General features: G+C 30.7%; 1 protein-coding gene across 2 annotated transcripts in view; it reads left to right on the top strand.

Annotated features, from left to right (window-relative positions):
- The first annotated feature begins 269 nt into the window (after positions 1-269).
- LOC111701867 (diuretic hormone receptor) overlaps positions 270-12,937 on the top strand; it is a 34,273-nt gene continuing 21,605 nt past the window's right edge. The window contains exons 1-8 of one of the 2 annotated variants that reach the window (XM_023473335.1): positions 270-360; positions 1,051-1,367; positions 1,620-1,637; positions 8,895-8,960; positions 10,770-10,884; positions 11,337-11,396; positions 11,774-11,902; positions 12,712-12,769. In XM_023473335.1, the coding sequence (XP_023329103.1) occupies positions 1,245-1,367; positions 1,620-1,637; positions 8,895-8,960; positions 10,770-10,884; positions 11,337-11,396; positions 11,774-11,902; positions 12,712-12,769 (569 nt within the window). In that variant the 5' untranslated portion in view covers positions 270-360; positions 1,051-1,244. The remainder of the gene's footprint in view (positions 361-1,050; positions 1,368-1,619; positions 1,638-8,894; positions 8,961-10,769; positions 10,885-11,336; positions 11,397-11,773; positions 11,903-12,711; positions 12,770-12,937) is intronic. The other variant, XM_023473336.1, reaches the window with a different exon arrangement.

Genomic DNA, 12,937 nt, shown 5'->3' with positions numbered 1-12,937 from the left:
CCGTTTGATAAGATAGTCTTTAAAGTTTAAAATATCATAGGTTTACACTATCAGGCTGCAAAGATAAGTGGATTCCAAAATTTGAGTTTTTGGCAAGGATTCAGTTTTTCAATGTAATGTAATGTAATTATAATTTTAGAGAAATATTAAGCATATATCTCGATAAAATAGCGTTAAAAACAACTGATTTAAATAAGTAGACTTATATATTTTTTGACTTCAGGTTTAAAAGTTTTTGAATACTTGATATACATTCAAAACTTCATTTTAACACTTTTTTCATACATTTCAATTTTATTTCAGAATTTCAGAATGCACTGCTCAAATTGGGGGCTGAACTAAATTCAACACTAAAAACAGGTTATAAAGACTTTTTTTACGTACCCTGCACATATACTGTATACTGTACAGTGTACATTGACTGGACAGTGGGCATATTAAATCATAGACAAAGACAGTGCAGTGTGCATACTGCACAAAGACTTTTTTATTGTATTGGACATAGACTTTCATATTGTATTGGACATCAACTGTACAGAGTACACAGAATTTTATGGGCTGTACTGTACAATATTTGGACATTGAACAAAGACTGTCCATAGATTTTATGTAGACTGTATAAACTGATGACTGAAATCAGTAGACAGTGGACTGTAGTCTGTATACTGTAGACTGAAGACTGTAGACTGTAGACTGTAGACTGTAGACTGTAGACTGTAGACTGTAGACTGCAGACTGTAGACTGTAGACCGTAGAATATAGGATGTAGACTGTAGACTGTAGACTTTAAATTGTAGGCTGTAAACTTTAAACTGTAGACTGTAGACTGTAGACTGTAGACTTGACTGTATACTGTAGACTGGAGACTGTATACTGTAGACTGTAAACTTTAAACTGTAGACTGTAGACTGTATAAACTGTTGATTGAAGACTGTAGACTGTAGACTGTATAAACTGTTGATTGAAGACTGTAGACTGTAGACTGTAGACTGGTAGACTGTAGACAGTAGACTGTAGACTGTAAATTGTAGACTGTAGACTGCTGTATAGGATGTGAGGAAGATATGAGCTGGTGTTCTTAATACATCTTAGCTTTGGACAGATCTTGCCTTTTCTTGAACATTGTCCAAAAAAGGACAATTAGCTCACAAATACAAATAACCAAGTATCTAGTAAAGAAAATTACATAAAAGCCACATTAACAAAACAAGAAATCTGTGAAAAATCTCTAAAAAATCCGCGAAATGATAACGGAAGATGATACAGCAGAGTTCAAAATATCATGGGAGACTGGCCCACTAGTTTCCAGGCCAGGATTCGGCTTTTATCCAGACTCTGTATGGAATTGGTTGGATAAAACTACGGAGGTAATTACATTAAAAAATGTTGTTAAATAGAAATATAAAAAAGTACTTCACAAGACAAATTAGAATAAAATTAAAACTGAGAAAATTCAGGACTTAAATCTTCTCGAATACCAAAAGCATGAGAATTAAAAGAGTGGCATAGGTTGTTTTAATTAATCAACTTTAAAACAGATTTAACTTAGAAGTTTTGTGAGAAGCTTAAATAATTTTAGAATAAAAATGCTTTTTAGTAACTAATATTAATTATTTCAGTACTTTTTAGAAACGAAGGTAACAATTAGTAAGTCTTTTGGTTTAAAGCTAAAAAAAAAAAGTTTCAATTTTTTCACCTAAAAATTTAGGCTTTTTACATCTAGTTGTAGTGTAAAGCAGGATATCACTTTGTGCTAATTTGACTTTTTTCTTGTTGTGGGAGTGGTTCACCAAGCTTTATGCTTTCACTTTCACTTTACAAATTAAATACTTTTTTTCTACTAAAACCTTTTTTAAAGATCAAATAAAAAACATACATCCAGAGCTGGGAACTTTAGAATGGATAAACTTTAATCCTGACTTCTTGATCCGAATATCCACTGTGGAAACTTTTCATTTTAGTCCTTCATCCACTCTTTTTCTCTCTCCTTGGATATCCGTAAATTGTTTTCTCCAATGAGAATATTCTTGTTCTCTCATTGGTTGCCCGCTTTTCTCTGATTGGCTGCTACACTTTCTCAGATGATTAAATATTAATTTGAATTTTATCGTTTTTCATACACTTTTAAGATAATCTTGCAAGATTATGTTAATCTTGAGATTATCAAAAAGAGAGGATCAAGCATTAATCCCGATATCCACCATTCTAAAGTTTTCAGCTCAGAGGCCAACACTTTTGTATCCAACAGCGCTAATCTACAATTCTTTAGCACGATATCCACAGTGTTAACTTTTTATTTGATCCTTGATTCTTCAATTTCAGTCACATTATGGGATATCCGAGATAAATTAATATTAATCCAAAGGACTGCAAACTCTTTAATCCAAGGATTCGCCACTCAAACGTTTTTATCTCAACTGTTCCAAAATATTTGCTGAAACAAAACTAATCATAATTTTTTTATTATTCCGATTTATTTTCAAGGTTTTGGGACACCTTGGATATCCATTTATTTTGCAAAATTCAATTTATCATTTTTATCTAAAAAAAATACATTTTTACTGAACAGGCTGAATTAACAAACTTAAAAAAAATTCTAAAATGAATCAAAATTATAGTTTTTAAGAATGCATCTGGGTGAGATGAAAATAAACTTTATAACTTTTTGCCAAATCATTTTTCACAGACGCAAAATTTGCGCAGAATTTTGAGCAGTGCTTTACACTATTCTAAATCAATGTCCCCAACAAAAGAGTGAATCTCTGAAGTATATAAAAATCGGCAAGAACACTTGTCCCGAGATTCACTCTTTCATTTCCTTTATTAACTAAATAATAAAAAATGTAAATATAAACTCTTTTTTATGTAACAGCTCTTGTATATTGCAGTTCAATCGTAGGTATAGGTATTCACATACAGTATAACCAATCAAAGATAACACTATTTTGACGATTTTAATTTTTCAAGTTTAATTTCGATTTTCTAGGTTTAAACAAAAATTGTGGCAAATTGATGTTGTAAGTATGAAAGGTTGATTTTAGAAAAAAATACTTTGTTTTATCGTTTGTGGGTAACACTATATGAATAGCATCTGGCTTTATTTGGGGTTGGATGCAAAAATTATCCTAAAAATTCATCACTTATGAGAAGGTAGACACCTATAAATCTTTTTTTGTTTTTGAGCTGAATAAATTGAAACTAAGCAGTCACACCTAAATGACAGGTTTCTGTTGCCTGCATACATTGAAAGATCCTCCATTTATTATAACTTTGCTTTAGATAATAATCTTTAGGAATTCTAAAAGTTAACAGCCTAGCTTTTCAGCTTTTTATTGTAATAATGCTCTTAATCACAAATCCAGTGCAAGTCTTTAGAAAATGATGTTTTAGAATTTTTAAAGTTAAAGGGACTGTATGTGTTTATTTAAGTGACCCTCCATGCAAAGATGACAATGCCCGATTTACAACAGTACCCCTAAAGCTTTGTTCGTTCAAGTATGAATTTGATATTAATGCTTTTATTTTTGAAATCTAACTATTTTCAATTGTTCGGTTTAAACCTAGAAAAACGGCAATATCTTCCATGATATTGATTAGATAAAGGTTTCAAGGGTACCGAATGATCTGTATATGGAGGATCACTTTAAATAAAGCATGTAGTCCCTTTTATTGCAATATTTTTCTTAATTCTTAAGGGAATGCTAGATCTTGAATCTTGATACAAAATCCGTCAACAAGTAAATAAGATTTTAAACATTTAATGCTTAGTTAAACACAAAATAAAGATTAGTAGGTTTCCTTTTTGATGTGTTTAAAGGGACTGTACAAAATTAAAGGGGGTATAGACTGAAAGCTGAGAATCTCAGGAGTTGAACGATACATATAAAACATCTATCAGATGTTCCTGTCTCGAGAAATTGACATAAAACTGTGTCAAAATTATATCAAAACTTTATATGTAAGATATATGTCCGTATCACGTGACCAGAACTCCCTCTGATGGCAGTGCAGTATACTGGTCACGTGATACAGAAGGAGACACATGACAATAATAATGCAATGCTATTGGTTCTGGTGACATGTTCTGGATGTACAAATAATATTATCAATCATATCTATTAAAAATGAAAAATTAGTAAATTCAAATAATTATAGGAGCAAACCTAATTTCAGGCTCCTCTCTGTGATATCGTCATTTTCAGATTGATTGCGTATTTGTTGAATATGATCTGTTTAATACTACAAATCTACAACATCTTACATATAGACGTGTTGGTATAATTTTTATACAGTTTTATATCAATTTCTGGAGACAGGAACATCAGATAAAACTCTTATAGGTCTCAATCAACTCCCGTGATTCTCACGTTTCCGCTTATATCCCCTATCATTTTCCCCCTACAGTCCCTTTAAGCAAAACATTAATGGATAAAGTGCTCTTTTTTCCAAGGATCCGCTTTTAGAGTTTTTTCGGCATTAAATATTTAATTCATATTTTTACTTTTATCGAGTTTTTAAAGTTTATATGTGTCCTATGTATAACGCAGAGAATACTTGATGGTTTTTTTCCCAAAATTTCTGTATATTTGAATCCAAAGGATTTATTTTGTATTCAGATATTCTTTGTCAAAACTTGAAAAGGTTGAAAAAGCATAAAACTTACAGCTTTTAATTGTAGAGACTGTAAGGTCTAATTTCAAACGACTTTCATTTTCAAGAGGGAACTTTTCAATACACAATCACAATGCTAACCTTAATTTTTTTTATCCAGAGAAATTGAGTTTTTGCCACAAACTAAAATTTTCTAATTCCTATATCTTTTCAACCATATGGTATAAACTTAGACCATTTGGATCTAACAGAAGTCATAGTTTGATATATCAAAGGTCTACGACATCGGGTTGCAAAAAATAGGGGGAAACAGTTAGAGTTTGTGGCAAAAACTCATTTCCTTTGTTGTTTCTTTCTTTGTAGTTTCTCTTTAAATGTGATGGAGGGAATTGTCAAACTGTTACTCGTTGAAATGAGGTTCACAAGAAAATATGTCAACAATCTCTTTAAGCTTATCTTATTTGATGCTAATAAAACACTAAATATAGGACAAATTTACGTGAAAAAACAATATTTTGCTTAACATTTTTTTTTCTTTTGGGGTCAAAAATCGTTCTCTAGGAATATGCCTTCTTTTGAATTTTGGAAACCTTGTTCATTCCCCTCTCACCTTTTGTATAAAATTTGATAAACAGCTGTGTAAATAAATAATATTTCTCGCAAACCATATTAGGATAAAGATCAGTAAAAAGGAAAGTTCACTTTATGGCACGTTGTGAGTTGAAACAATACTGGTTTAGGAGTTAACTATTTAAAGGGACAGACCGGCTATGTAAGGTAGTTAAACTGAGTATGCAGTGTTGTGGACAAATTCATTTGAGACGTATAACACGTTTACACGATGTATAATTACTGAGTGTGAGTGCAAAGTCACCGTTCTAAATCTTGCATTTTGGTGGGTACGTTTACAGAATCGTTTTTTTATTATTAAAAAATAACGATAATCAGAGATTATAGACACAAATAATTAAATAAGATCACTTATTTTCGATGATAAGATTAATTTTTATTTTCTTAACCTGTTCCTAAACAACTGATTAGTTTACTGTAGTTTTTTGTTTACATTGTTTACAAAAAAAAATTCCGAAAACTTATCCACCCAAAAATACGTTTTTGAACGTCGACTTTGCCCAAAAAGTTAGGATTTAAAGATCTTTAAAAAGTTTATGTGTCTCAAATGCATCCAAAAGAATTTGTCCACAACACTGCATAATCAGTTTAACTACCTTACATAGCCGGTCACTCCCTTTAATTATAACTCACATTTGGACATTAGGATAGTGGTAGAAAATATAGTATTGCATTCAATATTTTAATTACAATGAAAGATAAACAAGAGCAATTCCGATTAATTATATTTAATATTCATTTATTTATTATTTCATTGATTTAAATTGAGTCTTTGCCTGAACTCTGATTTTCTAATCCTTATATCTCTGCAGCCTTTAGATATTTCAAACTATGAATACTGAGTCTAAAACTAAAGAACGAAAAGTTTTGACTTAAATTTAAGTTCATGGTTAAATGCCACTTCTGACTTAATTTAAACCTGAACTTTAAGCGTGAGGTTAAATATTTAACCCTGTGGTTAAATATTTAACTCTCCGAAATCGACGAGTTAAAATTTAAACACAGGGTTAAAATCTTGAAATCCCGCAATCCCATATTTGTCTATCATCATTCAGTGCTAAGCGGCATTCAACTAATTACGATATATTTAAAAGTAAAAACCTTGATTTAATAAAATTTCACGTTTTAGATTAATTAATGTTTGCACGCAAACCCAAAATATGGTTGTAACTGGAAATATGTTTTGTTTTCCGTCACGTAAATCATTTAAATTTAAAAAAACAGCTGATTACCGAATACCGATACTTACGTAATAATTCTTTAAATCCTTTTCTCTGATTAATTCAGATTTTTCCCGGGAAATTCAAATTTAAATTTGAGAAAGTTTAATATTTAAGTAGCTATTCATTATTTTACAGAACTTTTAACCTCGAACTTAAAATTCGCGCATTCTTTAGTTTTAGACTCAGAGTCTAATAATATAATAATCTAAGTTTGAAATTTACACCATGAGGTTTTCAAATGTGGGGATGAGAAATTTAGACTTTATGGCAGAGACTCAATTCATTGATCATAATCATTTGACATGGAATTAGTATGGTTGTATATATATAGTTTTCTTAGTTTAGAATGGAATATTTTATAGAACAAATGTTAGAATAGATTTCATAAAACCATCCAGCAGATCAAAGACATATTGCTGCAAACTGCGCAATGCAGCCTACAAAGTGCAGAAAAACAAAACTATAAATTAGATCATGATTTTTATTTATTAAAGAGACACTGACTTGTCTTCATTTAAACTAAATCCGATATTTGAAAAATAAAAACGATCCTTACTTGAGCAGAGTAAAAGCAAGTACTTAACACCAGAAACTCTCATACCATATTTTACGTAAAAATGTCCTACAGTGTCTTTGAGGAATATACACAAAACTCTGAATACTAGAGATGGGCATTGTTTTTGTCAAACGATCAAAATTTTTCGTGAAAAAAGATGTCGCACAGAAAAAAAGGACGATGGACAAACTATTTGGATTGTTCAGAGAACAAAAACTATCGCTTATTAAAACAAACAAAAACCGAACCATTTAAAATCGTGCGAACAAACTTGAAAACACTATCGTCTTTTTGCTAAAAAAATTAATTTTCCAGTAGGATTTGAAAAAACAATAGTATATTAACTGAAAGGACAAATTTTGGAACAAACTTTTTGAACAATGATTGTTTTAACTGAACAATCAATTTGACTGAAGCAACGATTTTACAAAACGATCATTCAGCGAGAAGAAAACAAAATATCTAAACAATTGTTCAGATAGAAACAACAAAATATCAGGAAAACGAACGATAATTTGAGAATAAACAAAAACAATTTTTTTAACCATTGACAAAAAGAATGAAGGGTCGTTAGCGAACGATGAACAAAAAATAAATAAAGGCAAACGCGCCCATCTCTAATAATACAACTTGGGTTGTTTTCATTTCTTACAAAAATGTCAGTCCACAAGCTTCTTTCAGTTGTAGACTTGTTTTTAGATAAACAGATATGATTGATTTTACGATTCAAAGTGATCATTAATAACAATTTAGCTTGGACAATTTTTGTAATATCAAAACTCATGGAATTGATTCCGTGTTTATCATTGGCTGATTTATTATATTGTTTAACCAATAAGAAGCCATCAGGTTCCAATCAAAGAACCTGGCGAAAATAAAGATCAAGGGTACCGAAGTTTGAGCTTTTATGATCTCAGCTCTCTGTGCCCGACATAAACTCAAGCCACGTACACTAGTCTTGGCACCTGTTTGGTTCTGATTCGACCATTGAGACTTCTTCAAAAACATATCTCTGGATTTGCAGACCGATTATATCTGATAAGGCGGAGATTTGCAGATGTAAATTTCAAACACTGAAATTTTACAAATGTGCATTATTTCAGAGTGTTTATTTTAAAAATCTAGCCATTTATGATACAACAGATAATTCCTGAGATTTTAAATGTAAAAATATAATAGTTTTCACGAAAATCTCTTGCTTAACTTAGAACCGAGTATAAGCATAGATAAGACCAACTAAATTGGTTTTATCTAATATGTAAATAGTCTAGAGCTAAAACTCCTTACTTTGACATAACTGGCCTCTAGAGATGGGGTTTAATCTGGTTTAATCTGCAAAATCCTCGTTATGGTGTATTTTCTTTGTCTAAAAGGAGACAATTATAATGGACAAGATGCATGGTTTACTGCATTAAGCTGGAGAATCAAGATAAAGCTAAATATAAGATAATAAAAAATGTTTGTTTACATGTTCACCCCTGCAGTACACCTGAGTGCTAAATGGTTGTTTTGATTTCTATTTTTGGAGGGTAAAGGTATACGCCATTGTGGGTTTAATTTCTTTTTCATGAAATATTTAGTAAAAGTTAGAATTTTAATTTCTAGTAAATTTAATATCCCCCCCTTCAGAAATATTGTGTACGTTTCAAAGTACACTAATGTACATTGTACAGAACACTTAACATTACACTGTACAGAACACTGTACACTTTAACAAACAATAATGGTTTCTAAAATCTTTAACCCACAGTGATGTGATGAATATTTAAACTTGCTGCACAATTGTACAGGATTTTTAGTTTTCCACTATTTAACCTGCATGAACAGGTGAAGGCGCATGTACCACATGTACAGTAATATGTTTGTATTTACAGGATCGAGGTGAAGAACTAGGTTTGGATCTTAGTAACTTCTCAATTGCTCGGAAAGATGAATTTAGGGTAAAAATACATTTCTGATAGATTTTGTACTTTCAGATATCTTTCGGTATATTATTCTTAAAGTTCCCAATTTTAAGGACTGTGAAAATATTCTGATTGTGAGATTTCACAGATTAAATATTAACTTTTTCAATGATTTTTAGACAAACTTTGATTCTTTGAACAGCGTAAACAGATTTTACAATTTCTAAACAAACTTCAAGTTTATGTTTTACCTCAAACATATTGTTGAATAAAACTGCAAAGGTGTCTAATATGCACACCAGCACACACATTACGCCATTTTATTTTCTCGAAAAGCTGACAACAACATTTCTTTAATTATTTTTTACAACTAAAATGTATTTTTCGTAATACTGAATTATTTCTTTTTTCTCCATTCAAGTTTTTTTCTCATCATGAAAGCAGTCACCGAATTCTTTTATTTTCTCCATCAAATTAGTAAACTGTTCTTTAAATTACTTCATAAAAGAAGCCCTAAATTCTTTTTTTTCTCCGCGAAAAAAGTAAAAAAAAAATATTTTTATTTTCTCCATGAAAGAAGTCAGCAAAGTTCTTTATATTTACTCCATTCATTTAAAATCCCTGAAATGAAAGAACAGAGACAAAAAAATCGTCGTCAAAAGTACATCGGGTACTTTTAAAGGAAACTTGAAAATAAAACATTATAGTTACATTAAACTTATAATAGGAGTCTAGGCAGCTCTGGGTTATCCTAATTTTCAGATTTGTTCCGTATTTGCTTAATATGATGTGTTTAAGCTTTAATTCAAATACCATATCACGTATATTAGTGTTTTTGTGTAACTCGGACTCGCGATCAACTCCTACAATTTCTAGGCTTTAGCCTATGCCCACTTTTATTTTACCTACACAAAAGAAGTCACAAAAATGTGTTTTTATTTCTCCATGAAATTAGCCCTTGAATTCTTTTATTTTCTCCTGAAATATGCCCTTGAATTCTTTTATTTTCACCATTAAAAGAGTCAGACAGGCTCTTTTTATTTTGTCCATTAAACTTGTGGAAAACTGATAATGGAAAGGATAAAGGAAACTTAATTAATGCCGAGGTTTCTTGTAGCTTTCATTAATTCTTGTCTTTTATCCTCCTTTCCTAGTTCTGAAACAAGCATAAATCTTACTCAATACTCTTTAACCTTGACAAGGTTTGAGATTTATTATTTTATTTCTTTAAATCTAAACATAGCTCTGCATTTTTGTGTTTTAACAATTCTACTTTTTAAAGCTTAGGTTTTAGTCTGTCTTGGATATGATATAATTTTAGTTGTATACGGTGGTAGCCAGATCCTTAATTTGGGACCAATATTGACGATTTTGGACATTTTATTTATCTACCAAATGTTTCTAATCGAATGGTGTTAGAGTGAAGAGTAAGAAACAGTTATTTTGCTTTAGAAGAATTTCAAAAATTAGATCTTTAATAAAATTTGCTAGAAGAATAATGAAAGGCTCGACTTGTGTACACTATTCGATCAGTACTTTTTTAGTAGATATCAAAAATTTTCAAAATCCTCATAAATGGTCCAAAAGGAATTGAGTTTTTGCAACAAACTCTAATTTTTTAATCTCTATATCTGCACAACCTGATTTAGTGGACCTTTGATATTTCAAACGAAAAATTTTGTTAGATCAAGAAGTGTTTGAAGTATCAAAGGTTTAAACTATCGAATTAGAACGATTTAGGAAATAGAAAATCAGGGGTTGTTTCAAAAACTCAATTTCTTTCGAGGCTCTAGCTACCATGAGTTTTTGGGACACCCTTTACATTGTACATAATTGTATTTTTAGTGTTCTGTATTGTCTGAGTACTGGGTGCTTCTGTTCCCCCAGCTGGAGGATGCAGATGTACCGCCCTGTTTCCCGTACTGGGACGGAGCATCATGTATTCCACCTACACTTGAAGGATCAAACCAAACCAAATCATCGGTTGCAAAAATAATGCTGGCACTAATTTGTAATTATAATAAATCAAAAATGGCACAAAAATCATAGAAAACATTAAAAGTAAAATCAAACAGCAGCAATAGCTACATTATTTTTTTTTCGCTTTAAGAATTTCATTATTTGAAAGTATAAATGGTTCAAAATATTTATGCCTAGAGCTGGGAGCTCATCTTTTATCTTGATCTTTTGTTAATCTGCAGAATAATTTAATCCTGCACGGTAATCATACCGAGAAAAGGATTGAAGACCACAGTGGATATCGAGAGCAAGGGATCTGGATTATGAATATTCAACACAAAAGTTCCCAGCTCTGTTTACATTGTACAATAGAACTCAAGTGTCCGAAGAAAGCAAAAGCCTAGACAGAATCCGTAACTAAGTATTACTAGACTGTGTTTGTATGTTGTCCAGGAGAAACTGCAGTTTGGCCTTGTATGGAGATGTATGGAGATAAATACTATACAACCTACAGTAAGCAGAATCAGTAAACATTTCTCAGAAAATAAACCTTTTAATTATTCATAACTACTAGTCTTCGATTCTAACTTTTAATTGTTGTATTATCGGCGGCATTTTTTTTTAATGATTAAACAATAAAAAAAATCTTGCGGATTTGACAATTTCTTGTAAGGAAAATTTTTTTAAATTCTGACCATCCATTAACCTTCCCCGGGGTTATATGAGGTACCACAAAAATGTATGGGCTGGATGTTGGTTATTGATTTTGTTGTATGGATAATTAAGCCATTTTTTCATATCTTTCTTTAAATAAACAGTCAACAAATTGTCACTTTTGTCACTTTGTGTAACTTTTTGTAAAGCTATGATCGGCTACATTTTTTATTTAGACAATGCCACACGTGGTTGTTTGACAGATGGTGTGTGGGCTACTTTGACAAACTATACAACATGTGCTGAGCTCCCTGGACCCCCGGATACTGTGGATGTGGAGATATCTATAACAGTATATCTTGTTGGTAACATACATCATACCCTCCAATTTTAGTCTTTTTCAAAACTAACAAATAATTGTTTTTTTTTTTGTCATAGCACTCTCATTTTTCACACTATCACCGTAAAATTTTGTGACTTTTAATAAATAGAGATTTAAAGAATTTTTAGTAAAACTCTTTTTTTTTAATTCTTAGGGTAGGTTACATGGCGATTATATTTTTTTTACACAGACCAGACTTTTTAGTGTCCTTTCTGTACCCTACGCTATGCATTAAAAAATTGTTTACCAAAAATCCTTTAAATATCTATTTGATAAAAGTAAAAAAGTTTCATGGTGATAGTGTTAAAATAAGAAAGCTAGGGCAGAAAAAAGCCCCCCCCCCCGCCTGTTTAGCGTTAATAAGCATTTATATTATGTATTTACGTACAGAGCTGAAAACTTTAGAATGGTGGATATCGATATCATTGCTTGATCTCCTCTTTTTATTAATCTCAAGATTAAATATAGCTTGTACTCCTCTGTTTTTAATCTCCAGATTAATTAAGAAATCGAGATTAAGGATATCTCATTCTAAAGTTTTCAGCTCTGATTTAAGAAAACTATTAGATAACAAAACTATGCTTGATTTATAGAAATAAAAAAAAACAAAAAAAAAAACATGGTTTAAAGTATTTTTAGTGTAGTGATTTTAGTATAGTTTTTTTTTAACTTGGGACTCTATTCTTAATATTTTTATACTTGTCTCTTAACATATTTCTAAGCTCTAAGACCTTTTCAAAAACATTTTTTAATTCTAAATAATTTTCCTAATTATATTTTGTTTTTATTTAGGTTACTCTATATCCTTGATAGCCCTGTTCATCGCAGTTTGCATTTTCTTATTTCTACGGTAAAAATTTCAATTATTGTAAAATAAATTAAAGTGTATTAACTTAATAATTTCATATTTTTCGTTTAAAATGTAGTTTAAAAGAGTTTTGCAGTTTGTAATTGATCTAAGCAGTAAGCTCCAAACACAATTCAAAATTACAATATATTTACTGACATTTCTAAATCA

The sequence above is a fragment of the Eurytemora carolleeae genome, unplaced genomic scaffold (assembly GCF_000591075.1).
Source record: "Eurytemora carolleeae unplaced genomic scaffold, Eaff_2.0 scaffold479, whole genome shotgun sequence".
NCBI classification, from domain to species: domain Eukaryota; kingdom Metazoa; phylum Arthropoda; class Copepoda; order Calanoida; family Temoridae; genus Eurytemora; species Eurytemora carolleeae.
This window is presented reverse-complemented; position numbering and strand designations above follow the sequence as displayed.